The 27261-nt window shown below is 47.8% G+C and overlaps 13 protein-coding genes across 13 annotated transcripts; 6 read left to right on the top strand and 7 right to left on the bottom strand.

Moving 5' to 3' along the window:
• Positions 1-62: 62 nt before the first annotated feature.
• On the bottom strand, positions 63-919 carry FPSE_06723 (uncharacterized protein; the record flags this gene model as incomplete). Its single annotated transcript, XM_009259841.1, has 2 exons — positions 63-463; positions 514-919. The coding sequence occupies 2 exons, from the start codon at positions 917-919 to the stop codon at positions 63-65; spliced, it is 807 nt and encodes a 268-aa protein (XP_009258116.1).
• Positions 920-1542: 623 nt separating this feature from the next.
• FPSE_06722 (uncharacterized protein) lies at positions 1543-2715 on the top strand (the record flags this gene model as incomplete). Its single annotated transcript, XM_009259840.1, has 1 exon — positions 1543-2715. The coding sequence occupies one exon, from the start codon at positions 1543-1545 to the stop codon at positions 2713-2715; it is 1173 nt and encodes a 390-aa protein (XP_009258115.1).
• Positions 2716-2880: 165 nt separating this feature from the next.
• On the bottom strand, positions 2881-4482 carry FPSE_06721 (uncharacterized protein; the record flags this gene model as incomplete). The annotated part of the gene is made up of 11 exons (XM_009259839.1): positions 2881-2942; positions 3047-3309; positions 3362-3499; positions 3552-3589; positions 3671-3693; positions 3756-3818; positions 3937-3955; positions 4040-4070; positions 4149-4222; positions 4283-4327; positions 4414-4482. 11 exons carry the CDS (start codon positions 4480-4482, stop codon positions 2881-2883), a joined length of 825 nt encoding a protein of 274 aa, XP_009258114.1.
• A 627-nt stretch (positions 4483-5109) lies between these two features.
• FPSE_06720 (uncharacterized protein) lies at positions 5110-6871 on the top strand (the record flags this gene model as incomplete). Its single annotated transcript, XM_009259838.1, has 4 exons — positions 5110-5317; positions 5471-6143; positions 6205-6688; positions 6755-6871. 4 exons carry the CDS (start codon positions 5110-5112, stop codon positions 6869-6871), a joined length of 1482 nt encoding a protein of 493 aa, XP_009258113.1.
• Positions 6872-6961: 90 nt separating this feature from the next.
• Positions 6962-9250, bottom strand: FPSE_06719 (uncharacterized protein; the record flags this gene model as incomplete). Its single annotated transcript, XM_009259837.1, has 1 exon — positions 6962-9250. One exon carries the CDS (start codon positions 9248-9250, stop codon positions 6962-6964), a length of 2289 nt encoding a protein of 762 aa, XP_009258112.1.
• A 587-nt stretch (positions 9251-9837) lies between these two features.
• FPSE_06718 (uncharacterized protein) lies at positions 9838-12099 on the top strand (the record flags this gene model as incomplete). The annotated part of the gene is made up of 5 exons (XM_009259836.1): positions 9838-9970; positions 10059-11065; positions 11123-11600; positions 11669-11821; positions 12092-12099. The coding sequence occupies 5 exons, from the start codon at positions 9838-9840 to the stop codon at positions 12097-12099; spliced, it is 1779 nt and encodes a 592-aa protein (XP_009258111.1).
• Positions 12100-12542: 443 nt separating this feature from the next.
• On the bottom strand, positions 12543-12736 carry FPSE_06717 (uncharacterized protein; the record flags this gene model as incomplete). Its single annotated transcript, XM_009259835.1, has 2 exons — positions 12543-12554; positions 12605-12736. 2 exons carry the CDS (start codon positions 12734-12736, stop codon positions 12543-12545), a joined length of 144 nt encoding a protein of 47 aa, XP_009258110.1.
• A 735-nt stretch (positions 12737-13471) lies between these two features.
• FPSE_06716 (uncharacterized protein) lies at positions 13472-13844 on the bottom strand (the record flags this gene model as incomplete). The annotated part of the gene is made up of 3 exons (XM_009259834.1): positions 13472-13475; positions 13712-13757; positions 13802-13844. The coding sequence occupies 3 exons, from the start codon at positions 13842-13844 to the stop codon at positions 13472-13474; spliced, it is 93 nt and encodes a 30-aa protein (XP_009258109.1).
• A 979-nt stretch (positions 13845-14823) lies between these two features.
• Positions 14824-15684, bottom strand: FPSE_06715 (uncharacterized protein; the record flags this gene model as incomplete). Its single annotated transcript, XM_009259833.1, has 1 exon — positions 14824-15684. The coding sequence occupies one exon, from the start codon at positions 15682-15684 to the stop codon at positions 14824-14826; it is 861 nt and encodes a 286-aa protein (XP_009258108.1).
• Positions 15685-17222: 1538 nt separating this feature from the next.
• Positions 17223-19865, top strand: FPSE_06714 (uncharacterized protein; the record flags this gene model as incomplete). The annotated part of the gene is made up of 1 exon (XM_009259832.1): positions 17223-19865. The coding sequence occupies one exon, from the start codon at positions 17223-17225 to the stop codon at positions 19863-19865; it is 2643 nt and encodes an 880-aa protein (XP_009258107.1).
• Positions 19866-20714: 849 nt separating this feature from the next.
• On the top strand, positions 20715-21896 carry FPSE_06713 (uncharacterized protein; the record flags this gene model as incomplete). Its single annotated transcript, XM_009259831.1, has 1 exon — positions 20715-21896. One exon carries the CDS (start codon positions 20715-20717, stop codon positions 21894-21896), a length of 1182 nt encoding a protein of 393 aa, XP_009258106.1.
• Positions 21897-22453: 557 nt separating this feature from the next.
• FPSE_06712 (uncharacterized protein) lies at positions 22454-24757 on the top strand (the record flags this gene model as incomplete). Its single annotated transcript, XM_009259830.1, has 7 exons — positions 22454-22512; positions 22560-22689; positions 22740-22795; positions 22853-22945; positions 22993-23291; positions 23344-24221; positions 24278-24757. 7 exons carry the CDS (start codon positions 22454-22456, stop codon positions 24755-24757), a joined length of 1995 nt encoding a protein of 664 aa, XP_009258105.1.
• A 157-nt stretch (positions 24758-24914) lies between these two features.
• On the bottom strand, positions 24915-26722 carry FPSE_06711 (uncharacterized protein; the record flags this gene model as incomplete). Its single annotated transcript, XM_009259829.1, has 5 exons — positions 24915-25168; positions 25222-25463; positions 25517-25958; positions 26024-26501; positions 26555-26722. The coding sequence occupies 5 exons, from the start codon at positions 26720-26722 to the stop codon at positions 24915-24917; spliced, it is 1584 nt and encodes a 527-aa protein (XP_009258104.1).
• Positions 26723-27261: the final 539 nt, after the last annotated feature.

Raw genomic sequence — 27261 nt, 5'->3', positions numbered from 1 at the left:
TGGATTGAAGAGGCAATGTCAAACCAGCCAAACGCTAACAGCAATTTCCACTATACAAATACCTATCTATCATAAACTGACGTTCCAGAAACCCAATCAAGCCGCCTCTGGAAGATCAACACGTTCGACTCGCTCGTTTCATCACTATATCTTGCAGTAGTGCGCGCATAAAGCGTGAAGCCATTCCTCTCAACAACTTCAAGTAGCGTCAAAAGCTTCATCTGCGTCTCATCTTCATCATCGTGACCAACGCTTCGCCACGGGAATCCCTTGAACTTGATCTTTGCTCGTTCTGATGTCACTTCGTGTCTTTGGATATATGTGACAAAAGCTGCAATAACATCGTTGACGAGCTGACTTGGTGGCGAGTTGAGGATCTTGAGTTTGTCGCCGCCGTGGAAGGAAATGTTGACCCATTCGCATGGAGGTAAGATGTGATATTGTCTTCGGAATACAAGAGCATCTGAATTATTGGGTTAGCACTGCATCGTTACATCAGCATTTTTAGTTTACCTTTTGTTCTCACTCGTTTGCTTATCTCAATAGGTGAATAGATTATCCAGCCCATATTGTACAAAACTTCGATCATGCGTAGGACCAGTAGGAGTGAGTCTTCGCAACCGTTCGGATCGTAACCCCACGGGTACCCTTTCAACTTGAATTCCCTTGACTGTTCGCGCGGATAGACAGCCGTTATGCCTTTCCACCAATTCTTATCAACTACTTCATGGATCGCTGCGATCTCTGTTTCGGAAAAGTTGATCATATTAATACGGTCCAGGGCACTTCGAGTAATGGTAGCAAAATGGCTTCTGGTGGTTGGGACATTTTGTATAGCTTTCCCAAACCTTGGTGGTGTTGGGCTCGAGGTAGCTGGCTCAGCGTAGTCGTAGAACGGGGATTTTGTTTTCTCAGACATATTGGCAGTTGTTTTGGGAGACCTTACGGAATGAGATAACATGCTGGCTGTATTTAATGGCCATGTTCAGTGACATCACGTCAGCCACAACGATAAGACCCAAGGTTCTACAGGTGGAAGGATGCAGGTCACCAGGTTGAGGCGGTGCGGGGGGCTATCGTTGGAGCCAATGACTGTAGACAAATGACGCATAAGATGCGGCGCAGAGACACCAGCAGATCAACGCGATACTGTTTCAGAAGGACAGTATCACTCGTTGAGTCTAACCGTGATGGGGTGATGATGCTTCGCCATGATCTATCGCGCCCACCCAAGCCGTCAGACAATTGAAGGACAAAAGTGAAGGTTGTGTCTTTATTCGTCATTCTGCTTCAACTTCAGCTCAAAGATAGAATTATGTCTAGTCTAGGTGGACAGATGTGACCTTATCGGACGCTTTCAGCTAATCGGCGATCGTGATCATTCACGCCCTTTAGCGCGGGGTATAATTTCACGACTCCAAAAATATCACATCGAGATTGTACATCATTATTAACCTTCACTTACCGATTAACCATACCGTAGATCTCGGATCAGTTTCACAATTATCATCACCAAAGCACAACTCCGAGCTCATCTTAAACATGTCTGCCAAAGACGACCAGAACATAACCCTCACCGCTCAATGCATCTGCAAATCATTCACCTTCACTGCTGAGGTATCTCGGCAAAAGATACCTCTCGAGGGGTTCATGTGTCACTGCACGTCGTGCCGAAACGTCACCGGAGCCATGTACAGCAGTGACACGGATTGGCCCGGTTCGATAGACGAAGTCCTAGGTTCCGAACTCAAGCGTTACGAGTTCACATCCAACGTCAGTATCATGTTCTGTGGTACCTGCTCGACACCCATGTTCTGGCACGAGCATTACCAGGATAAGCCGCAGAACATTGGCGTATTTACTGGGCCTTTGAAGGATGTGGGAGTCAAGAACTTCATCCAGTTTGTGGACCAGATCTTTGTGGGCGACACTAAAGACGGGGGCATTTCTCCTTGGCTTTGGAATGTCAACCAAGATGGTTCACGGACCCGACTTTGGAAGGGAAGGCGGGACGTCAGTGAACAGCTAAAGGAAGATTGGCCTGTCAGTTCAAACAGTCCTGTCCCTGAAGCCGTTTCGAAGGAGGGTATCCCTATTCGTTGTCGATGCAGTGGAGTACAGTTTGTCTTTCGCCCAAGCAACGTGGACTTTTCTGATACGACTACTAATCCTATCCCATTCTACATCGACCCAAAGTCTCATAAGCATCTCGCGACATTGGACCCATGCAGCTATTGTCGATTATCTGTCGGAGTTGAAGTGATGAACTGGACATTTGCCCTTCCGGCGCAGATCGAGTTCGCAGAAGATTCCAAGGAAGGAAGTTTCCCTCGAAACACTCACGAGCTGAAGGACGCGGTGCAGAGTCCCAACCGAGATCCACGATATGGAACACTTGCCATGTACCGCAGTTCACCAGATGTTCAACGATATTTCTGCTCACGGTGCTCCGCTTTGGTATTTTACACAGTGGACGATCGCCCAGATGTTATTGACGTGGCGGTCGGGCTCCTCCATGCCCCAGAGGGAGCTAGAGCAGAGAGTGTCCTGACTTGGCACTTGGGGGCCAAGACCATGGGCGGCGAAGAGCACGGAGATAGTTGGAGGGATACTTTTGCCAGGTCTGTCAACGAAACATCAGAGAAGTGGAGAATCGAAAAGGGATATCCCAAGACATGGGCAAGGCTGGCGGCTGAAGACGTTAAGAAGGAATGAGTTATCCCTTCTGCAAACATGGCAAGATTTTAGGTCAAATATCTGCAAGAGGCCGCAGTGCCTAATAAAGAAATGACGGGAATAATATTTATGGTTTTCTTCCATAAACGACATAAATAGGCCACCACCCGTGTATAGCTCGGTTCTTCATATCTCTCCTAGCATCTACCAAGAAAATCTCGACTTGCTCTGCAGTCCAGCCCAAAGCGCGGGTGAATAGAGCAAGACTAAGACCAGAAGCTCCATTACCAAGATTTTCATAATTCCACAAGCCTTGGCCGTGTATTAGTACAACTTAAAACCAGAAGTTCATATGCAAAAGCAGACTCACCCATTTCCTTGAACTTGGGATCGCGTGGCCAGGGATTGCTTGGCCACTTGTAGATAGTCTCGACGACGTCTACAAATCCTGCATCGAGTAGTTGCTGCTTATACCGTAGACAGCTGTCCAGAGGGGCTCCAAACTTGTCAGCTGCTTCGAGCATCAGGTCGCCCCATTTCGCAGCTGCACATCCCTCAGGAATAGTATCGTCATCAGAGTGGAGTTGCATAAGAATATCTGATAATTCAAGCCAACCGCCTGACTCTAGATTGCTTTTAAATATGTGAGATGAGTTCGTCATGACGTTGGTTGCTAGTGACTTACTCGTAACTTTGTTGAATAAACTTCGGCCAGTCTCGAATCGATCCTGTCATCATTCGGGCATAAATCATGTCGAACTTGTAAGAAAATGTCCACTGATCTTCTATGTCGTCGATGTAAAATGTGAGATTAGGAGGAACGCTAAAGCCGGTGTTAGTAAGGGTGCTGCGACGGAATGTTGAAGTTGTCATACAAGTCGGGTTGCGTGGGGCTGAGATCGATGCCGACAACCTAGCAATAAGTTAGATGATGTCGCTGGTGAAGGTATTTGCGGCCAGTTCATCGATAGGACAGGTTTCGGGACCACTTTACCTGTGCTTCAGGATTATCTTCAGCTACATGCATAACACGTCGTCAGAAGTGAGCTCAACGAGATTTGATAACAGAGGTAACACACCATAATCCATAGCCCAGACTCCGGTTCCAGTTCCAGCATCTAGAACTCTTCGGGGCGAAAATCCTGTGCTTTTTGGTAGGTTGGAAAGTTTCCCATCAAATGTTAGGGTAAAGAGCATGTGCTGTAGGTCTGGTTTATGGCTGTGTCAGCGGGATGTGGTGAGAAAAGGGACGAAACATACCAAGACGATCATTCTCTGTCTATTCGGATGGAAGAAACGATTAGCTAATCTTTATACATCTCTGTGTATATAGAACGAAAAACAGTTGCCGAATATCTCATACCTCATCATTCGGCAGCACATATCCTTGAGAACTAACGTTAGTCATAAATCCTAGGTAGTGCGTGCTCGTAGTAACTAACTTCCTTCCTTGAAAGCATGGTAAGATCTACCGTTTTCGTGACGATGTCTCATAATACTCGAAGCAAGCGATTCCGATGAACTCGCCAAAGACTGTGGTAGTACTCTGAGTAAACAAATGCATAACATTTGGACGATAGTCATCAAGTGATGGGGGCAAACACACCAGAGCAAGGGCAGAATCAGCATCGCTATCAGTATCATCCTGTGACTAGAGCCAATTAGCTTCAAATCACCAGATACGGTTAAATGGGCTGGTATTTATTATTGCATGCGCGGCACGGACAGTGGACTCACATCGGCTACTAAGTGGTTCGGATGATCGGTGATGCCTTCATCTCGAGGCAGATCACGGGGAGAAGACATAAATATGGTGGTGTTGCAAAGAGACAATTGAAAAGGAATGGTGGAATGGTTAATTTGGAGTTGCTGTATGATCTGATGTCAGGAATTTGTGTATTTTTCTGTCCCGGCATTTGAAATGCGCCCGTTTCCATTGATTGGAGACGGAACCAAATAGGCCCGGAGACTCACAGTGCTTGCTCTTTGGAGGGAACAACCCTGCCTGCATAGACAGTCGCAGGGGATGGCATCGAACCCTCACATCCGAACGGAGCGGGTGTTGGCGGAAGACTTTCCCATTGGTATTCATGTGTAGCCACAGTCTCAAAGGGGTAGGGATCGTCGTGCCTGTGTCGTTCGACAGCACCGAGATCAGGTTTTCAGGGATAGAGATACCATCCGCCAGGGATTAAACTCTAAACTTGACAGATAATTGCAGACACTGTAGAGCACCCAACAGCCTGGAGACGTAAGCGAGGTTGTCTCGGAGCGGGGGCTTTGCATCACAATTGGATGGTCTGTGAGGCACAGGAAGAGATATATATTCACTCATACAGAACATGTGCTTCTCGCGTATGCACTAGCCAGCCAACTGCATCCGCCAGTTTGTCTTGGGTTTTTTTTTTTTTTTTGGTTATCTTCTCTGCTCCGATGGGTTTCATCCAGCTGGACTCGAGAGGTTTCGCCCTTGTTGGCCTCCTGGTGTTTGTTGCTTATGTTGTCGCAACGCTTCGCCAATGGGCGCGATTGAGACACTTCAAGGGGCCCGCTCTCGCTGGGTTCTCTCAGTTGTGGCTTATTTCATGTGTTGGTGGCGGCAGAACTCATCTTGACCTCTGGGAAGCATGTAAGAAATATGGTAAGTTGTCTAAACTGGCCTTGGATATCACCAAGCCATGAGCTTGATCCGTCTCAAGACTCTGTTAGATCCGTTGTTTCTCATTGTCGCAATTGATTCATTATATAATTTGCTTTGTAACTACACCATGTCATCAATTAACACCATCTGTAGGAGATATCGCACGTGTTGGACCAAACGACCTCATCACCTCTGATCCAGACTTGATGAAACACATGCTCAATGTTCGCACACTCTTTCAACGCTCAAACTGGTACGATGCCATGCGACTAGATCCTACCAAGGACAACGTCCTATCTCAGCGCAATGACGATTTGCATGCTACTACTCGTTCCAAAATGGTCGGAGCGTACTCCGGCAAAGAAGTTGACAATATTGAGACAACCGTTGACACCAACGTTGAGCGCCTGATTGAATTGCTTGATACTAAATACATTTCTAATAACAAAGCTTTCGACTTTGGCTACAAGGCGCAGTATTTTACCCTGGATGTTATCTCTTCTCTCGCTTTTGGCGAGCAGTTTGGCGATTTGGAAACCGACTCTGACGTCAACGGTTACATCAAAGCAATGGAAGAGAGCATGCCTACTATCATTGTTACGACTGTGATGCCATGGATGATGAAACTGCTACAACTGCCTGTTTTCAAACCTATGCTACCGTCGGAAAAGGACAAGGTCGGTGTTGGCAGGGTCATGGCTATTGCTAAGAGAGTTGCTGTGGATCGTTTCGGTCCCAATCCAAAGGAACACAGAGACATGATCGGATCTTTCATTGCCCGAGGACTACTTCAACACGAAGTGGAATCAGAGATTCTCATGCAGATGTAAGTAACAGAATATTACACGTTCCACTCTCGAGTATCTCAAAACGCTGACATGCGATAGTCTAGCTGGAGCTGATACTACAGCAACCGCAATTCGGGCAACTGTGCTGTATATCCTCTCTACACCTCGAGTGATTGAGAAAATGCGAGCCGAAATCGATCAGGCTAGACCTAGTTTACCTGTCATCACAGACAACGAAGCACGTGCCATGCCATATTTACAGGCTGTCGTCAAGGAAGGTCTTCGAATTCATCCACCAGTTGTCGGTCTCATGTCAAAGGAAGTTCCTGCCGGTGGTGATACCTTCAAAGGAAAGCACTTGCCAGGCGGAACAAAGATTGGATACTGTGCTTGGGGAATATTCCGTCGACGAGATATCTGGGGTGAAGATGCTGATGAATTCCGCCCTGAACGTTGGCTTGAGAGCTCAGAGGAACAGCTTCACCTAATGGAAGGCACCCTTGAGCTTGTTTTTGGCTATGGAAGATGGCAATGTCTGGGAAAGACCATTGCACAGATGGAATTGAATAAGGTTTTCGTCGAGGTAAGTGAATGCTGCTCCTGTCGAGATCCAACTCCGATGTTTACTAACGTTGTCATTAACCTACAGCTTATCCGTCGCTTTGATCTTTCAGTGGTGAATCCTATCAACCCATGGCACTCAATCAATGTTGGGATTTTCTTGCAATCGGAATACTGGATCCGAGGATACAGACGGATGAATTAAGACTAGCAAGTCTTTATCATTACCTCTGAAGCACAGCTTGTGGTACATCAAGACAGGGCCACCTAGTTGTAATAGTAAACGCAGCCTTCCCTATCTCACACTTTGTTTGGTGTTGTTGTATAACCCAATTATCTTCTCCCATGTGACCCACTGCTGTCTAAACACAATGTCCTTTTCAGCTTCATCTTGCTGAGGCACATCCTTGCATGCAAGTGCGTACAATGGTACGCGCTGTGCATGAACCATACGATTTCTACTGACCTGCACCGGTATATCACCGCGATGGGCCCCTTCAGTAGCCTCATTATTTTCCCCCGCAGTGATATGAGGTCGTATATCGAGACACACAAGTGCCGGCCCACTCTCCATCAATACTTCCAGCACAAGCAATCCACTGACGAATAGAGTACCGATTTTGGGTTTGACATCCACTGAGAAACCATCTGCTCCAGTGTTGGAAAATGCGCTATTATATGGCCCTCTTGAGATCAATGGCCATTCCTTCTCCGAAGACAAAAGCTGCATTATAATTCCCTGCTCGTCCAGGTTTGTCACGCTGGCAAGCTCATGCACAGTCCTGCATGTTACACGCCCCTTTAAAAAGTCTCTCCAATTCCATTCACCGACTCGCAGGCTCTTGGACACCAGAATGATGAATCCTGCAATGATCCAAGCAAACATGGTGAGATTGAAAGGGTCAACCCCATCGATCCTGGAACCGACAAACAAACCAGCCATCAATCCGCCTAGGACAAGTATCGAGCAGCCTACCATGATTGAAACAGTGTATTTGAGACAACTCACGCTGATTGCCTGCTCGTCGACAGCCCATCCGCGAGCCGACAGTGAAACGTGCCTCCTCATAGACTCGCTTTTGTGCAGATCCTTTTGGGCAGCTTCACTGAATTCCCAACGAGATGGAGCATTGTCCCTGTCCGGAACCACTGAAATAGGTACATTACCGCTCTTCAGTATGAATGACTGGGATAATGGTCGGCTATTCTGTAACGGCTGTAGATTTGACTCAACTGGTACGTTACGGAAGCTGAAAAAAGCCGCATACTTTTGGACGGTATTGGAAACTTTTGGAAGAACGTTTGATGCACGTACTGTGCTACAAACCTTAACCATGTCCTCCGTCAATGATGGATCCATGCAGGATACAAGAACCATGATGCTAACGATCTCTGTCATTGACTTTATCTCGGAGCTCTGATTTGGCAGCGCCCTGTCGACTCCGATAGATAAGGTGCATTGACCTTTCGTCACTTGCTCAATGGGAACGGAATTCCACCTGATGCCCTTGACAGTATCAATCATGAGGTTAAACGCCCTTTGATACATCTCCAGTGCAACGATGGATGAAGACCCGGAGATATGGCCAGGCCGGTTTTGGTATGCTAGCGTAGGGAGGCTACGAGAGCCCAGTGTCAAGACAGAAGCAGATATGTCAAACTCGTCGGTAGTTCTACCACGCGTGTTTCGGGTATTCAAGTCGGTAAGAATATGCCAGATCAGGCGAAATAACCAATTTGAGACCGCCGTCATGTCAGAGACATAGTTCACAATGTAGTTGTCTTTGATACCAGTCGTGACATCCTTCATTTCCTGCCGAAGAAGAGGTGGATCAACGTGGGGGTTTTCAGCGGTTTGTTCTAACGCATCGAGGTAATTGTGGTTATGAAGAGAAAACCTGTCCAGGCTTTGTTCAACAAATATAGGGAGGTCGTGTGACAGAACTTTGAGCTTTGTTGAAATCTTTGCGAGTGTAGTGAGGACGATACTAAGCCAGTAGACGTGTCGTCTATCGCACCCTTTTAGTAATAAACGGACCAATATGGTAGTGATGTAGTCTACAAGGGCATAGTACGTAGGCGCATCATCATCATTCAACGACTCCAGAGGTACGGGGTCTCCTTGGACTTGGGTTTCCTGTTGCATTGGGGGTCTTGGAATTCTGCTATGCCGCTCGGAGTGCCGGAAACGGGTGACAAGTGGATCACGCACTCCAACAACATGTGCTAACTCGGACCTTTGTCCTAATCTCTCTTGTAACCTGTTGTAACTTCGACCGCCAACGGAGTCAATTGGTGAGGTCGCTGTAGCTACCGTGTCATCCATACCGTAGATAGACAAAGCACAGATCATTTGATCAGAAAGTCTCCCGAGAGAATTAAATGCAGAAGTGTCGACTGCGGAAGTCAAAACATTGCCGTGGCTGGTACTCAAAGGTTCTTGTGCCGTGCCCAGGCTGTCGATCAGTCGTGTCACTTCCAGTTCCCACAAGCACTTCTCGTCATCGTCCCTGATCGCGTAATGTGATAGATCGCCATATCTTGGTGGTTCTGGTAACACGGCAGATGCAGGATCTTGTAGCATTGATCGGCTTGCTGAGTCACTACGCAGAGAGACTCTTAAAGACCTTGCAATGTCAAGAACTTCATGCCTGAGTTCCGACTGCCTAATTTCTGACCGTCTGAGTTCTGACTGTCTATTTTGGTATTTTTGACGTCGTCTTTGTCTTTCGTCATTTGATTCATCCTGTCCATATGTAGTATACGGAGCTTTGTGTCCTGAGTATGCAGGTGACGAGACCATAATGGGAGGATCTCTCTTGGTGGTTGAAGAATCGAATTTATGTAATAGTAAGGAAGTAGAGTTAATGTTAAGTGTCGAAAACTTATTTGGATTTTCCAATGCGGGGGTCATGTGAACCAGTCTATCTAGGACTCTAGGTCAGCAACAACAGAAGTGGCTTTGCTGCATGCAGGCCCGACCCAGCCAATAAGCACTAAACACGTTGGTTAATAGATAGAATGAAGATATGAACATGACCTCTTAACGCCAGGATTCCCTCTTTCGTGATTTTAAATAACCGCCAGAATCCTATATCTCTCTGAAAGACTACATCTTAGAAGATATCACGATCCCATTCTACTCCAGATACCAGACACTGGTCCATGAAAATGGAAACAACAAGTCAAGCGTCAACAAATTTCAAGGAATTTCAGCAGGTATTGCAAAGGGCTCGCAATAATACGGCGCCCGAGCACAATGCAACACTCTCCAAAGACACCGTGATATTCCCCGAGGGGACAGGTAAACTATCCTTCACATAATGATCATCACATGAGAGACAACAGAAACTCCAAGAGAGATTAGGGACTTACTTAATATCTTTAAGTAGAATCACTCACAGGGCCCATTATACTATTATCATTACGCCAGACTATCCAGTGGGATGAGCAGTTACGACGCAATGTTGAGCACCTGGATATTCCAAATCAAGATTGGACAATTCGGGAAACTTACAACCATGATGAAAAGCCAAGGGCATGGGTCTGTTACCTAACGGCGATCGACAGGTTGGGAGCCATGGTGAGTGAACGACTCGAGATACGAGGATCAGCTTCGGATTTACGATTCTTTTATGAAGTAGACGACGAGACCTATGCTTCGTCATCTCAACAATCCGACTTGGACTTGATTTTTAAATACGAGGACTATGAATTTGACGGTGCGCAAAGTTTCACTGTCAAATCGAAACACTTCAAGAATCTATTCCATCAAAGCGACGCTATTTCCCATAAGATCGAGAGTACATCATCTTTGACGTTTAAACAAATCCTCCAGGCTGTGTTGAGCTTTGTGGACTATATCTTCCCTGACGCTGGAGAAATCCAACAGGAGGCACGTCGGACTCGCCAGGTCCCTTTCTCGCATGTCTGGACGTTATTCCGTCCTGGAGATATTGCTTATGAGAAACGCACTATCCCGCCCTTTCATCACATTTACGAGCAATGCTTCAGTATTTATAAAGTCGAGGAGTCGGTTAGTCGATACGATGGTACTAAAGTACTTTGCCTATCATTGGCGGAAATCGTCTACTCAAACAGCATGTCAGACACGCCTGGTCCAAGGATGGCATGGACAACTCGACACATAAGACAATATGACGGTTCGAAAGATATCACCACTGAAGATTTAGGAATCATACCCTTCAACATGATCCCCACAGAAGAAAGGATATCCATTCAGGCCAGGCTCATACAAAGAGGACGACGGGTTCTGCAGATTTCAACAATGCCATTTAGCTTCTGGAACTACAATGGGCCATATGGAATTGTGCACCAGGTAGTAGGACAAGGTACAATGGAGGAAGCAAGACTCTCTTCCCGAGAACGCCAATGGCAGGTTAGTCCAACATTGATCACTACGATGCAAATTCTTGACTGATGTAATCCTTTCCAGAAACATACCCATGAGAACATAGTAATTGATGTGGCTACTTCAACTCGCCACTATGCAGAAAGGTTCGATGGACGGATCAGCGGCCTGCACGATGTCGAATATGACATGGAAGAGCAGCTACCATGGATTTTGCCACAAATCGATGTTAGTGATCGCTTTGCAGAAGACGGCGAATCCAATAGCGAAACTTCCCTCTTCTTCTGCCAAGGATACCTGCCAGGCTATCTACTATCATCTAGAGTATACGCAGTCAGTCTTCTAGTCTCAGAGCTGCGTCAGCCGGTTTGGGAACCATGGAACCCATTAGCGCCAGCAGCGTTACTAATGCCGGACATGACTTCGTGGCGTGCTTTGGTGCACAATTTTATGGAAGGGAGCAAAGGGGCAGAAGTAGATTTGGGACGACGCCAGGCACACGGATCTGGTCTTGTGTTGGCACTGGAAGCGCCGAGAGTTATAGCGAGATCGATGGCGAATCGTAAGCATATCCCCCAAAGGCGCCGATCCAGCATAATATACACTAAACCTAGCTAACTATTTCTGCAGAGATCTCAGGAGACCTTGGAAGACCTCTGGTCGTCAGCAACCCACTTGATGGTGATCAGTCACTAAGTGAGGTTATGAAAGCAGCATTGCGGTGGGGAGCGATACTGATGGTTGACATGAGGAATACCCCTACAGAACAGCAAGCTGCCATGGGTAAGTACCAAGATCATACCAGCTGAGGCCTACGCCACTTACTAAGGTACTTAAGCCACTAACCTAGGTATAGGCACTCACGCTTCTCTTTATCCTAGCGTGATGTTGATATCATGCAACTCAATAAGTGAGCTAGGGGATTATTGCGCAGGAATGATCGATGGCATTGTCAAATGCTCAATTCCTTTGAAAGAGCAGCCGTCAGCTCTTTGGAAACTTCATCTCTCTCAGCACTTTGCAAATTTGTTAGAATGCATACCAGCTCAACAGTTACATGATGCATATGCGCTCCTTGCTCAGATTGAGCCCCGTGAGTCACGGATTGAAAAGGTCATATCAACAGCTCAGAGACTAGCAGTGGTTGAGAAAGCACAATTCTCTTTCCGGCATGTCCTTCTCGCAATAAAGTCATCGGTACCTCCAGATGTACTTCGGAAGCTTGAGGATTTGTTGAACGAAGGAAATGATAGATTAGTGAAGTAATTACAACAGTACGAGATACAATATCTATAGGCATTTTCGAGGCTATCATTTATAGGTGGAAAGCTATGTGATATTGGATGGCCCTTACGGCGATTTATATATGAAACACAGCTATATGACTTTGACTAATTTCGCTGGCTGTTTCCATATGCCATAGAGATCACGATGAATAGCCACAGATTTGCTAACGACCCTCTCCTATTGGCCTATTCTTGGAATCTGTCGATAAAAGAAAGATTCACAAGTTTGGCTTTGTAAATTCAGTTAGAGATAGCCATAATTCTATGGTGTGTCACTCACCTTGAGAACATCATTGATAAACAACTTAACAGCTGCAGCAGAAGGGGTAGTCTCGGAGATAACAGCACTTGCGGCCATTCTGGCAGCCGGTACAGTTTGTGCCTCGGCAGGCTTGACGAGGAAGAAGCTCATCGCGAGGAACCTTGGAGACCTGCTCCTCAGTCATGGCTGGTACAGCAGCGGCGACGCTGATGATGGAGGCAATGGCGAAGAGGGTGGTAGTGAACTTCATGTTGAAAGCTGGTTGATGTTGTTGATGGAAGAGAGTTTTGAAGGATGTTTGTTTGATGATGTGATCTCAAGGAAGGAGATGCTTCAGGCTTTTTATATCTTCCAACCGACCGATACTTCTCTCTTCATTGCCTTCCTATTTTGTCACGAGGGTGTTTCTCATATTGTTGAATCCTTTAGATAACGGGCGGCCGCCGCGTCAAGCCTTTACCAGGATAGTAAATGGAACGCTATGCATGTGCACAGGTTTTAGATACTATTCACGACATCATATCGACCCATGCATAGAGCTTACTGGAAATATATGCAACTCTAAATCTTGGTGGAATCAGAGTGCCATTGAGTCTTGCACACCTGCCTAAGTGGGCGTTGTAGGATTCTTGACCATGTCTAAACAGCATCATCATCATCCAATCGCCATTTTGATAAGTCCGTAAAGTACAACGAAGCATATACCCCGCAGTAAATGTAACGGCTTGATTCTACTATCCTACTCTTGGATGGTTAGTCAAAGATGTCCGAGAAAATAGTCCGAGGCCACCAATATAGTCTCCGGATTCTTGCATAATACATGTAGATAAACACTTGGTCACGGCTGCTTCTAAGGAGATGCATACATTGCATTTTTAATTATGCTTATCTAGGAAAAGGTTATTATCCCGGTTATAATTGAGTACATGTGAGACTCGCAGCATCTGCGTCAGATTAGGAACGTTTATGTTCCTTTGCCGACGGTCCGCTATGGGGGCTTTAATTAACGACCCTCTGCAGCGGCAGATTTTAGCCGATCTAACTGAATAGAATGGCATGGTATGGTAGGAATCCATCTGGGCTTGCATCCGGTAAGCAACGGTCAGATCAAGCTCACAGGCTCACCTGCAGCCCACATGCAGGTTGCTCACAGATCGAATCATGTCCTGTACTGCAAGTTTTCAAGGGTATATTATCCGTTATTATAGTTCTTACTAGATATCTGGAATACCACTAGAAGGATTGCCACTACAGACATTGAAGCCACCTTCCTATACAGGAAACTGGGACTCTGTGCTGTGCCATAAGGATTCCAAAATGACTAACTTGTTTCATCTTTTTGGGTTACATATCTGGATCCCGAGCAGAATCCTTCATTCAGTCAAGTGCTTACAGACTAAATGCACCAGATCCCCATAGCAGAGGCCAATAATCGAGTTTATACAACATTGCGAGCAGAATCTATGCACGGTCGATTCAATTTTATGCGTCAATACGGCACGATACTCTGGCAATTCATGGCAGAGTGCTACTAACTCAATAGACTTCTGACCGGCTTTTTTTTTTTTTTTTGTTGACAGTGGTAGTATTATTGTTGCTTTATCTAAAGAGACCCTAGCAGGGCAATAGCTACAGGACCACAGCGGTTACAGGTATCCCTCCCTTGCATAACAGCCCCTAATCTTTCTCATAGCTACTTCAGATAGGGAAAATTCAGGCTCTCTATAGGTAGGGGAAAATCGTCTCAGCGAATCAAAAACCCTCCTTTTATACTCAACAGCCCTATAAACCTTCTGAAAATTTCACACATTTGACCATAAGGCCCTATTAGCCTTCTGAAATACACCAGGTTAAGGTTAACCTTAACTTCTGACCGGCATCAACCTTATCAATGCCCATCTGACCTGGAACGCTGATTTTACCTTTCTTTAAAGCTTTCCGTTATTGGTTAAGCTTGTTCCGTCTCGATCACAGTCACAGTCAAAGAAACTAATATGTGTGAAAGATCACTCGCAGAGAAGAAACTCACATTCTTTCGCTTTTTTATCATCACTTTACTGTGAATTACGGTCCTCGAAAGTGCTCATATTTAATAGCCTAAAAGATGTTGTATATTTCGTCGCCCAAGGCAATCTCATTTACTCGGTCCAACACATTTCCTCATATGATCTCGTCAACCCAAGCAGTAGTTGATATCTCCATCGTTCCATACAAGTACACATGCCCCCTTGAATCAACTAAATCTGCCCTCCTGCCGCCATCAGATTCGCGTGCTCCTCCCTCTTAGCCGTCCTCAGAGTCTTGACTCTCTTTAAGTTCTCAAACTTCTTCTGCGCACGCTTGTCTCTCACGCACATGCCCACCAAAACAGCCATGCAGCCAGCAATACAAACTGCAAAGATTGACGCCACGACTATTCCTTCCGTTCCAATCTCGTTGTGCTGCTCCATACATACCGTCGAGCCAGAGTCGGGGTGTATCTCGCAGAAGAGGCCGGGAGCGCATGTGCTGGATGTCATTCTGTTTGTGATGCACGAGGCACTCTCAGTACGGCCGTCGGTTGTGATGTGGCAAACGACGCTGGTTGATACGGTTGTGCTGTAGCACGATGCTCCCTGTTCTAGAGACGTGACGGTACTTCTTGTGGATGTGGATGTGGATGTGGATGTTGATGTTGGGTCACTTGATGTCTCGGTGGATGAGACTGTTGACGATGAAGAAGATTGCTCAGTTGACGTTGCTTCTGTAGTGGACTCTTCGGTTGTTGACGCAGGCTCGTCTGTTGTTGTTGGTTTGTCTTCTGTAGTTGTAGCCTTGTCTTCTGTTGTCGTCTCTTCATCTTTGGTAGTTTCTCTTGTCTCAGACTTTACTTCCGTCGAGGTTTCCTTGTCGTCTGTTGCGGTCGTATCTTGTCGTCGCATCCATTGTCGCCATCGTTCTACCAGCGGGCCTTTTTGCCACGGATCCTGGTGCGGATGTTTCGCATTTATGTGTGCATCAAAGGCACTTGCTTCCCACTGCTGTGCGTCATTATTCTCACGCGCAGCGACAAGTAAGCACTGGGAGGCAATGGTCGCAATCACAATCGACGGTCGCATATTGATGATAATTCACAAACATCAGTCAACAAAGGTTGTAGAACAAAAACCGCGATGGAAATTCCATGCGACGGTAGTAATAAGTTTCTAAACTGTGGTGTGACACGTCTTTCAACCATCCACCTCGTATTTTCCTTGACAATTCAGATGATTCTTTGTTGCGGTTTCTATAAAAAGAACGTTAGGCCGCGCGTAGCTCAGCCATTCTCAGCCCACCAAATGCTGATCTGATCAGCAGTCTTTAGGTTGATTGGATAATTATTCTGGGACGTGATGACTGCCAATAGGATTTTCTTTGAGAAGTGAGTGTGTTGTACAGTTGAATGCATGTATCCAGATCCTGTGGGGGAAGACGCTGACATAAATCATAACATGTGAGTTGTGCATGCATAATACCTCATGCTATGATTACTTCCATTAATGCTGCACTACTACGTAGCGGATATCGGATTATCTTGATCCGATATAGTGAGGTTTTACAGAGTACAGAGCACGAGCTTGTGGAAGTGAGGGCTAAGTTCCGTGCTCTTCAGGCTAGAACGCCAACCAATCGAAGAGCGACGGAGAAGACGGAGGTTGTGCTATGCTAGCTGTATTAAGTTAGAGGTTTCGGAGTTCCAGATGCACTGGGGTAGTGGAACGTACCAGCTACCTGAGCTACAGGGTAGTTTCACGTAAACAAGACACCTTGAGATCCTATCAATGGAGCATTCATCAACCCAGTGATACGACCCTGTCTTTCAGCTGTATGTTGTCTCTATTCTTGTATTTGATCTCGCTTATAAGAGTCACTGATACATTTAGCCCACCTTACCATTGACCTTCTCGAAGACATAATAGTACTGAGTACAATCTTGGGCAACCCAAGCTACACCGTACTTCGTCGCACAGGTTTGAGCTCGTTTGTTTAACAGAACAGGTAGTACATAGAAATGCTTGGACAAACAAGCCAAAAAGACTGAAAAGCTGTTTCAGAACACACAAAGAGACAATCCTGTTTTTACATGCCCAGCCCTCGGCAAACCAGCCACTGTTCGATGCGCAGAGCACTGAATCCAACCGCAATGATGCAATTTGTTGGTAGCGCAATAAAGTCAGAGGGTCTCGACCTCGTACGACCAGGGAAATAAGAGATACAGACGTAATTCCAGCGAAGATCATAGGTTCCTGCTGTTAAGAACAGACAATCGCAGATTTGATGGGCATGTGGATGACGGAGTTGGCGTCGCCCTTGTCCCAACGCAGTAAGATCGACAGGGATGCTAGCACCCAAAGCTGGGAAACCTGGACGTCAATCACAGATTTGGCGGCACCCCACACGATCTGTTAGTTCCCGTAATGGTCATGATGATGTCGACGACATTGACAAGCTGAGCTATCCTTGTTTGAAGGGCTGGAAAAGGAATATATGAAGCTGATAGAGTTAGTTACATGTCACGACCATCATAACCACCCAACACCAGCGACTTGATACCCAAACCTCATCTCTTTTGATACCCAAGTACCTCTCCCAAACCCAACACTCTAACAACACCAAAATGAGCAGCCTAGGAGCAAAGGTCAAAGACATTCTCCACAAGGACCGCCCCGACGATTCCACCACCGACCCCCATCCCCCAGGTTCGTTCCCCACAGAAGACATGGAACCCAGCGAAACTGAGCAAGGCTGGTCCAAAGGACACGAACACAACAAGCTTCACAAGACTGATGATCCCCGCGGCTGGACAGAGAACGAGACTGAAGCTTCCCGTGGCCATGGATACAAGGACTCTGGTGTCGGAATGACCCAGTCTGACGACCGCACTTCATACAAGCCTACACAGGATCCCATGTCCGAGCGACGCAACGACCCTCTTTCTGAGCGACGCGATGAGCCTCTTTCCGACAGACGCAACGAGCCTCTTTCCGATAGACACAACGAGCCCCTCTCGGACCGACGAGACGACACTCTGAACAGAACAACCGAGGCTGGTGGCTTGGGACAGAAGGTCCCTCTTGTACCATCCACCGAGGAGCACCCTTACTGGGGAGATCTTCCCAGCCGGGGAGGTGTTCATAACTCTGTAATTGGCCACGGTAGCCTTGAGGACGAACAGCAACGTCACAAAGAGATCCATTCACGCACGAATGACCCATCTCGAACATCTGGTACTCTGGAGAGCGGTACCTTCCTCAGCCGACGCGATCGCGACGAGGCCTCCACCAACACTGCACCCTACGGTGGCCGACCCGATGAGCGACAGCACCCTGGCGAGGGAACATCTGGCTCGCACTTCAAAGAGGGTCTTGCTGGAGCCGGTGCCGCTGGTGGTGCTGCCTACGGAGCGCACGAGTTGAACAAGCGACACAATGACAACGAGGAGGCTAGAAGGCTGGGTCAGACTACCGATCGAACTCAGCCTGAGGAGCACAAGCAGAGAGCATTCCCTCTCCTTGGCAGGGACCACAAGGAGCCACATCACACTGAAAAGGTCAAGGAGGACAAGCACAAGGATAAGGACCACGATAGCAAGCTCGGCGGTCTCTTTGGCCGAAAGAGCAGCAAGGATGAGACTGCTCGTGTCGAGGAACAAGATAGGGACAAGCATCACTCCAAGACTGGCCCTGCTCTCGGTGCCGCTGGCGCTGCTGGAGCTTACGCCGCTACCAGGGACCGTGATGACGAAAAGCTTCGTGACGCAAACAGACAACAGAACCCAACTGTCCAAGACACGCATAAGGACGATAAGCAGCACGGCAGCAAGCTTGGTGCCCTTTTCCACCGAAAGGGAAGCAAGGATGAGACCTCCCGCACCGAAGATGAGGACAAGCATCACCACTCCAAGGCTGGTCCTGCTTTGGCTGCTGCTGGCGCGGGCGGCGCTTATGCTGCTACAAGGAACCGTCACGACGACGACAACAACCGCCGTGAAACAACTACCGGCGCACATCAGGATCCTGCTACAACCCAGCACGCCACCAAGTATCCCGCTGCTGGTCTCGACTCCACTCGGGACTACAACCCCCAGAACCCTTCCTCTGGTGGAGTTACACAGAAGCCCTACCGACAGGAAGATCTCGACCATCACCGAGGCTCTGGACTTGCCACTGGTGCTGCCACCGGTGCTGCCGCAGGTCTCGGCGCTGGCGCTCTTGCCTCGCACTATGGCCGTCGCGACGAGGACCGATCTGCTACTCAGCCTTTGTCAAGCTACGATAACCAGAGCTACGACCCCAACGCTACGTCTCAGTCTTATCAGCAGCAGGGCTTCCACCAGCAGCAGGGCTCTCAACACCCCCACGGTTTGAGCGCACCGGCTGTCGCTGGCTACACTGACCGTGGTGAACATCAAGACACTCATGGTGCCCAGTCTGCCAACTTCTCCCACAAGGACCCTGTCGGACAGACTCAGCAGCATGACTCTCACCGAGGCGCTGGTATTGCTGCTGGAACTGCCGCTGCTGGCCTCGGCGCTGGCGCAATGGCGGCTCGCTCCGGTCGCGACCGTGACGAGTATTCCGGTCTTGACTCCAACAGAGGCTTTGAGAACCAGTCTGCCTACCCCACTGAAGGTTCTGCTATGAACCCTTCTTCTCGCTCTTACGAACAACAGGACTCCAACCGTGGTACTGGCTTTGGTGCTGGTGCTGGTGCTGCTCTTGGCACTGGCGCCCTTGCCTCGCGTTCCGGTCGCGACCACGATGAGCGCTCTGGCCTTGGCGCCAACAGAGGCTTTGAGTCCGGCGATGCTTACTCGGGTGAGCGTTCTGCCATGCACCCCGGCTCCCAGTCATATGAACAGCAAGACTCTCACCGAGGTGCTGGGCTTGCTGGAGGTGCCGCCGCTGGTCTTGGAGCTGGTGCACTGGCTTCTCATGCCGCTGAACACAGACGCGAGAATGACAATGACCAGTTCAACACCGGTAACAGCCAACGTGAGTTCCAGACTGGCAACACCGGCTCTGGTCTTGGCAGCACTGGCCCTGGCGTTGGTGGCAACCCTGGTATGCAGAACCCTGCTATGGAGAACCCTTCTGGCCTTGACTCTTCCAACAAGCAATCCCTCCCTGGCTCTCAACACGAGTCTCAGCCTTTTGCAGAGCGAAAGCAGGAACATGACCACACTCTTATGGATAACGCAAACTCTGGAAAGTACAACAAGCTTTCGTCTGGTACACCCTCTGGCATCGCGTATGACTAAATGAGTTGTTGAAGCATGGTATTGAATAAAATGAATGAAGATGATATAAGATAATGAAGCATGGTTATTTATTTACTAGTTCGTTAGTTTTTGTTATTAATCTTACTTCATAATTACACTACGTTGTTGTTGTCTTGTACGTGACGAACACCTCTTTGTAAACTAGCTGCATCTTCAACGTCGATCTCTCCCCTGACCCTGGGGCAGTCTAGGCAGACATTAAACTGCGAGTGCTCAAAACGCGCTTCTATAGACAGCGTACGCTCAGAGCTGCGAGATGTCATGGCTCAGGTGGATTGTGCTGAATCTGTTATCACTTGCCGATATGTACCGACCCCTCTCAGGTCAGCTTAGAGCGAAGCTCTACTGCTATCTCGTATAGCTACCTTATCATGATCATCGCTTCAGTTACACGGGGAAGCATCTCTATCTCGTCGCCGCTAAGAGATAAGCTCCATTATCGCTTGGCTTAGTCCCGTAGCGCAACGCGGGGTAGATAAATTAGGGCAACTTACAGGCGGACGGAGAATCCGTGAGAATCCGTGTGGGGACGGATTCTTTGACTGGGATGAGACGACAACAACCATCGAGACAGATACCGAGACCAGTTAGTATGGCCACCTTCAAGGAGCTTCACTCAGAGAGGGGAAGATAACCCGCCCCAGCCTTCTCCGCACATCGGACAATATCACGAGAACAGACGAACAACTGTGGGGACGGATTTGAAGAGGGAGATGCTATCTAGACTGGGCTTGGGTTATGTTATAAAGCCCTTGACCAGTATCAACACGAGTAATCATCTCAGAGCATCTCATATTTGTTCATCACTCACTATCCAGTACCACATCAATGTCCCCAAACACATTCAATGTCGCCGTAGTTGGCCTTGGTGCCCTCGGCAGCGGAGCAGCCTACCACGCCGCCATCAAAGGCGCCAGCGTCATCGGCTTCGAGCAATATGAGTTTGGCAACGTTTACGGCTCATCCCATGACACATCTCGTATTGTCAGAACATCCTATGGATCACCAGACTACGTGGCCCTCGCTCGCGCAGCCTACAAGGACTGGGCTGAGCTCGAGCGTCGCAGCGGTCTTCAAATGCTGACCATCACCGGCGGCGTGGCATTCTTTCCCAAGACCCTCACCCCCGAGAGTGAAATGAACGAGTTTGAGAAGACTATGACCGTTGGGGAGTTTGCAAGGAGTTTGGATGTGAGCGGCATTCCATATGAGCTGCTTGGCCCTGAAGAGGTCATGAAGCGATGGCCGGCTTTCAACATCCCCGATGGTGTTCAAACGATATACACTGCAGACTCAGGTATCGTGCACGCATCAAAGTCAGTTGCGGCAATGCAATATCAGGCTCGTGCCAACGGAGCAGTACTGAAGGAGAAGACGCGCGTGGATGCAGTTATCCCCAACAAGAATGGAAAGGGCGTGACACTAGAGACATCCAAGGGTCGTTTCTATGCCGACAAGGTTATCTTGGCTTGCGATGCGTGGATCAACAAGCTTCTTGCACCTCTGGGCGCAGAGATCCCACTGACGGTTATGCAAGAACAAGTCACATACTACAAGCCAGCTGATCTCAAGCCCTTTGACGAGACCAAATTCCCTGTCTGGATCTGGGCCGGAGATCGATATTACTACGGATTCCCCATGTATGGCGAGCCAGCTATCAAAGCAGGTCGCGACACATCGAACAATTTCATGACGCCCGAGAACCGCACATTCGTTCCCTCGGAAGATTTGTTCAACGAGTTGACATCGTTCATGGGTAATCTTATCCCTGAACGGGGTGAGCCACTGCGAACTGTCACATGCCAATATGCGATTACACCTGATCGACAATTTGTGATTAGTCCATTGAAGAATCACCCTGATATCATTATCGGACTGGGTGGTGGTCACGCCTTTAAATTTTCGCCAGCTATTGGACGTGTTCTTGCGGAGCTTGCGATAGATGGGTCGACAAAGGAGGATATCTCCAACTTTGGCATTCCTAGATCGGCAGCTGAGAGTAAACTGTAGATAGAGAGACGAATTGATTCATGTTGAAAATTTAGTTAAGAATAAAACAGGTATATATGCAAATCGATTTATGATGGAAACCTTATCTTCAGGTATATGCCAATCCTTACCATGACTGACCTTTGAATGGCCATGTTGATAGCGTTTAGTCTAGCATAACCCTCAACTGTAATAAAAGATCATTCGGATACCTAGAATGCAATTATTTAGTTCTAACTGATGATATCTAGTAAAGTCCTTGGGTAGCATTAAGCAAATACACTGGCAATGGTCAAGTGGCGAGTCTGCCCTTTGTTAGCCCAGCCCAGTGAGTGGGCTGTAACTAACTGCTAGCTCGTCCTTGGTGACCATCCTTATCGCAAAATTAAGTCTCGGTTACAGGCTATCAGCGGAATTTTACAACCAGCCGAACCTCATTTTAGTGGCTGACACCCCGCACGATGGCTTTTGAACTATACATGCCTCCTACATAACAACGCGAAACTCGCTCTCAGTTGCTGCTTTCTCCAAATTGACAACCTACTCAATAACAGATCCCTAGCAAAAGGACACCAACCATGAGTGCACCAAGGAAAAGACAATACCGACGTGCCACGCAAGCGTGTGATAACTGCAGGTATGAATGGCTCCCTTTGAAAGAGATAATTTACTAAAATTTGATAGACGCAAAAAGGTACGATGTCCTGGCGAAAGGCCAGAATGTTCCGCCTGTTCCCGTCTTCATCAGCATTGCTCTTTTATAGAGGCGGCCTCCGTAAGCGACCAATCTACCAGCCAACTAGACTCTGCCGTGGTAAGACTCTTGATGAATGCTCTTGGTTAATTCTCAACTGATCAAACAAGTCGAGTCGATTGGAACAACTCGAGGATAAGCTTGACAATCTCATTAGCAGAGTCGTGTAGGTTACACTAACATCGGTCTACAGTCAAACCAACACTAACTTGGTTCGTAACAGGCCCCAATCCGTGCAGGAGACTACACCATCTTCAACGTCTGAAGGGCGTAACCGCCTGCTATCTTTTTCAACTGTTGCTCCACAACCGCTATCGTAGGTATCCTCTCCATATGTCCTTCTTCCATACTGACATACCCTAGAACACCCTTACCGGCTGATTTAAGCGCAAAGGCAATGGGATTTTATTTTGAACACATTCACCGACAACCTCTGTGGCTATTCGACAACCCTCGCCAAGATGTATCAGAAGACTTGATCCATGCCATCATGACCCTATTCTCTACCTACTATGCCTCTTCTCTAGATATAGAAGGCGTAGAGACCCCTGATGTTTATTACAAAGCCGCCCGTACAAGTGTCATGCTTGCAATCGCTCAAGGAAACATGGCCATACAGAATAGTCAGATACTCTGCTTATTGGCCTACTACAACTTTGTCAGTTAGTAATTTCTCAGTCACTCCTCATACTATCTGTACTAATAGGTTAACAGTCGGTGATGTTACTACTGCTGGCTTTGATATATCCATGGCCAAGAGCATGCTTCAACTATTTCCCGACAACGACCGAGACTCAAATTTGCAAGCGAAATCGAGAGTGTTTTGGAGCATCCAGTTTCTGAGCTATTCCTGCGGTGCTCCCATTTTATTACCTTCGGTTCTACAAGACATCGACACACCACAGATGTTGACAGTCGAAGCCCGAGATCCGCTAACGAAATGCATCCCGGTTCCAAGAGCAGACACGGGCGTCCACGAGGCACTTCCAGATGTGTGGTCTCAGTCACACAAGCTTTGTACCCTCTGGACCGATTTACGGCTCTATGTGGCCAGGTGTGTCGAAGGTCGGGCCAAATATCCCTGGCTTCCGGAATCAGATTACACGAAACTCTGTTCGCAAATCCTGGATATCGAAATGTACCACCCGGTCCATCTGAGCTACAACAGAGTCAAATTCCCTTCAATATCGGCTCAAGACGCGCACACAAACCGTGTAGACCTACTTCCCTGGGTCAGAATACAAGTAGCATACCACACCATTCACTGCGTGTTGAACCATCCCTGTCTCTATACCTCAATGGCAGAGAGTCCCAGGGGAAGACTAGGTGGCAACACCTTCTGGAGAGCATCATGCGAGAAAGCTTTGAGGCACTGTACCTGGATCTCGAGACTTATCAGAACAGCCAAAGAAAAAGGACTGAAGATCGTGGATCCTTTTCTCGCACAAGCAGCAGCCATTGCCAGCACACTGCATCTTTACTGGGCACGCACGAGTGACACAAGATTAAAAGCATCTTCACTGGAGAACCTGGATCTTTGTCGCAAACTTATCAAGGAGATGGCGACTCACTGGCCGATTTGCAAAGCAATCGTAAGTCTTTGACTCAATTCGTGTATATTACGAGACCAATGCTAACATCGTCCAAGGAAAGTGCCCTGGATCATTTTATCGAGTCGGTAGAGCGTCCGACGCAGGTGAATTCAGAGAGAGCATCTCCCGCAGCTGTGAAAACATCACTTATATGGATCCTACTAGACGTTGCAGCTCCTCAATTCCCTAATTACAGGGATCAAACAGTCCACAGCCAGACCGTCTGGACTGGTAGCACCGGTGCCGCAGACGGTGATATTATCCCTGAATCCGAAATGAACACACCGCCTGCGGATATGAGAGAGTCAACAACTTGCTATGCAACGCCTCCGAGGTGGATGATGGACAGCACGCAGGCCGGGTCGCAGATGGAGGTGGTAGATCAAGGACTTGATGAAACTGCCTTGGCTTCAGCAGCAATTGTTAATGATCATCATAATACATACGACCTTGCGTGGGGCGCTTGGGAAAATCTAGGGCCTATAGGGGAGAGTTTGTTCATGAATCTTGAGTGGTGGGACATGAATCAGTTTTAACATATTTAAACAAGATTTGAGTAACTAAAACTACACCTATAAATAACAAGACTTGAGGGAAAGGAACAGATGGACCCCAAAAGTATTCAAACATCGTACTATGATACCAATGACAGCATTGATAGATAACTCCATAACAAACATCCCATCCCATACATCAAGACGCGTTGTGACCATAAGGCTCGAAAGGAAGAATAAAAGCAACTATAGCCAAGACAATGAACAGGCCGGCCGATATGTACAAGGGTGTAACAGTAGTAGTATCAGCAGTGACAGAGATCACAGCGGATAACAGACCCATGATACGGTTCAGCGCGACTGCGACACCATTTCCGGTGGAGCGATGCGCAGAAGGGAACACTTCGACAGTATAAGCGTATAGTGTACCGTAGTAAAGGTTAATGCAGACCGCTGAACAATGTTAGTAAGCCTTCATATATGTCCAGAGAGGGGCATAGACGTACAGATGCAGCTGCTGATGGCAAGGTTCTGAGCTGGTGTCTTGATGATGGTGTAACAGAAGAAGAAGATAGCCGTGACGATAGCACCAAGAACCATGGTGTATCGACGGCCGAGGAACTTGATTTCAGTCAGACCGGCTGCAATAAGAGGACCGAAGATGGCGCAGATGTTGGTGATGGTGTAGTCACGCCATGTTTGGGTGAAAGAGGGCACGTAGTCGGGAAGACGACTTCTAATAAGGGATCTGTTTACGTTAACTTAACCTTCTTTTCAACGGCTAAATGTGTGAGGTCTTACGGGAGATAGAGAAAGAAGAGAGGATATCCCAGACCGATCAACGTCCAAGAAAACCAGATAAGGGTCGTAGAGATTGCAAGTTTTTTGTTTGAGAAGAGACCTCGGATGTGTCCAAATAGGATCTTACCAAGACCCTTGAGAGAATCAGGGCGCCCGCTTTGCTCAGAAGCATTGGTGGTACCGCACGCTCTAAGAGCCTCGACGGTGAGGGAACAGGGTCGACGGTACTTGCTGGCAAGCTTCTGGAGCATTGCCACAAGTTCTTCTTCCTTACCAGAGGCGACCAAGAACTTTGGCGTTTCAGGCAATTGGATGATGAGAATTCGAAGGGCGGACATGAGAAACATTAGAGCACCTCCTGTGAACATGATGAGTCTCCAGGCCTTGTTGCCCTGCCATGTACATGATTCGGTCTCGCTAGTGCATGACCACTCAGGTCGAGCTGTAAGAAGCAATGGTCAGCTACTCGTCCAACCGCTAGTTAAGATAGATAGACAAGAGACTTACAGTAAAAGCCCCAGGCGATAAAGCCAGCACTGGCTTGACCAATACCCCACCACGCAGCCATGGCTGTGATAACCCATTGTTGCCTGGCCGGAACAAACTCGAGCATGACAGTAGGGTCAAGGACAAGGTTACCACCAGCGCCGAAGCCAAGTATAGCTACCAAGATACAGAAGCCAATCCAGTTGGGACCTGCTCCTGCTGCGATCGTGGCGATGGCTGCGATGAAGAGTGTTACGTTGAAGGCGATCTTGCGGCCGATAACATCAGCACCAAAGCCCCAGAACAAAGCACCAACCAAAAGGCCAGCGTAGAGAGCCATGGCATAGCCAGTAGGATAGCCGCCGTTTCCGATTTCGAGATATGCTTGAGAGGCTGCGACGCTCTGGAGGAAGACGACGAGGGAGTCGGCGGCGTAACCAAAGCCGGCGAGGCAAGATAGCTTCAAGTGGAAGTTTGTCCAACCGATCTCATTGATGGCCTCGACGATAGTTAGCAAGGAGTGTTTCAACGGATAAGGCAATGGATGCAAACCTCGTTTACCAGAAGTGTCTTGGCACTTAGAACAGGGTCCACGATGTTGCCGAGTTCATGGACAGTCCCGTTTTGGTGAACAACATGGTACGATGCATTGTCAGGGGTAGGAGTCTCCTTCTCTGCCTTTTCAGTTGCAGAGGGGACATAATCATGAACATTAGACATGGTGGAGATAGTATCAGGGTGCATGAATTGGTCTCAGAGAAAAGAGAGTAATGATACCATGTTCTCCAGATTTGGATGCGGCTCATGTATCTTATAGATCCCAAACCGGGAACGAGCAGTGAAGGGGCTATCCTGACCCTTGCACCTACGAGTTCTAGATGGGCAAAGATATGTAGACAGACATTACGCGGGGTAGTGCATTGGAAATGGGTCAAATGATACGGGCACGGATGGGGATGGATGGGACTATCGAGCTAAGACGGGGTGTATCTCTCTAGTTCGTGGGACTGGCTAGCCAAGACTTGGCATGAGGAGTGATTTAGAGCCTAGTCCATGTTACTTTGTAAGTGGTTATCTGTGATTTGCAGGTATTTCGGGGGAAGATCCTCGCGGACCCGGGATATCTAATCTCGGGATAGCATGTTGTACAATTCCGTCATGGGCGAGATTCATGTTTTCACGTTCACTATCATGATATCAGATTAGCGTATCGTCAATATTGCCCCAGTGACTTGTCCAATCCATAGTTAAAGACCAGA

Source organism: Fusarium pseudograminearum, chromosome 2, assembly GCF_000303195.2.
Source record: "Fusarium pseudograminearum CS3096 chromosome 2, whole genome shotgun sequence".
Taxonomy (NCBI): Eukaryota; Fungi; Ascomycota; class Sordariomycetes; order Hypocreales; family Nectriaceae; genus Fusarium; species Fusarium pseudograminearum.
Note: the sequence above shows the minus strand (reverse complement) of the source record. Positions and strands in the feature narration are given on the sequence as shown.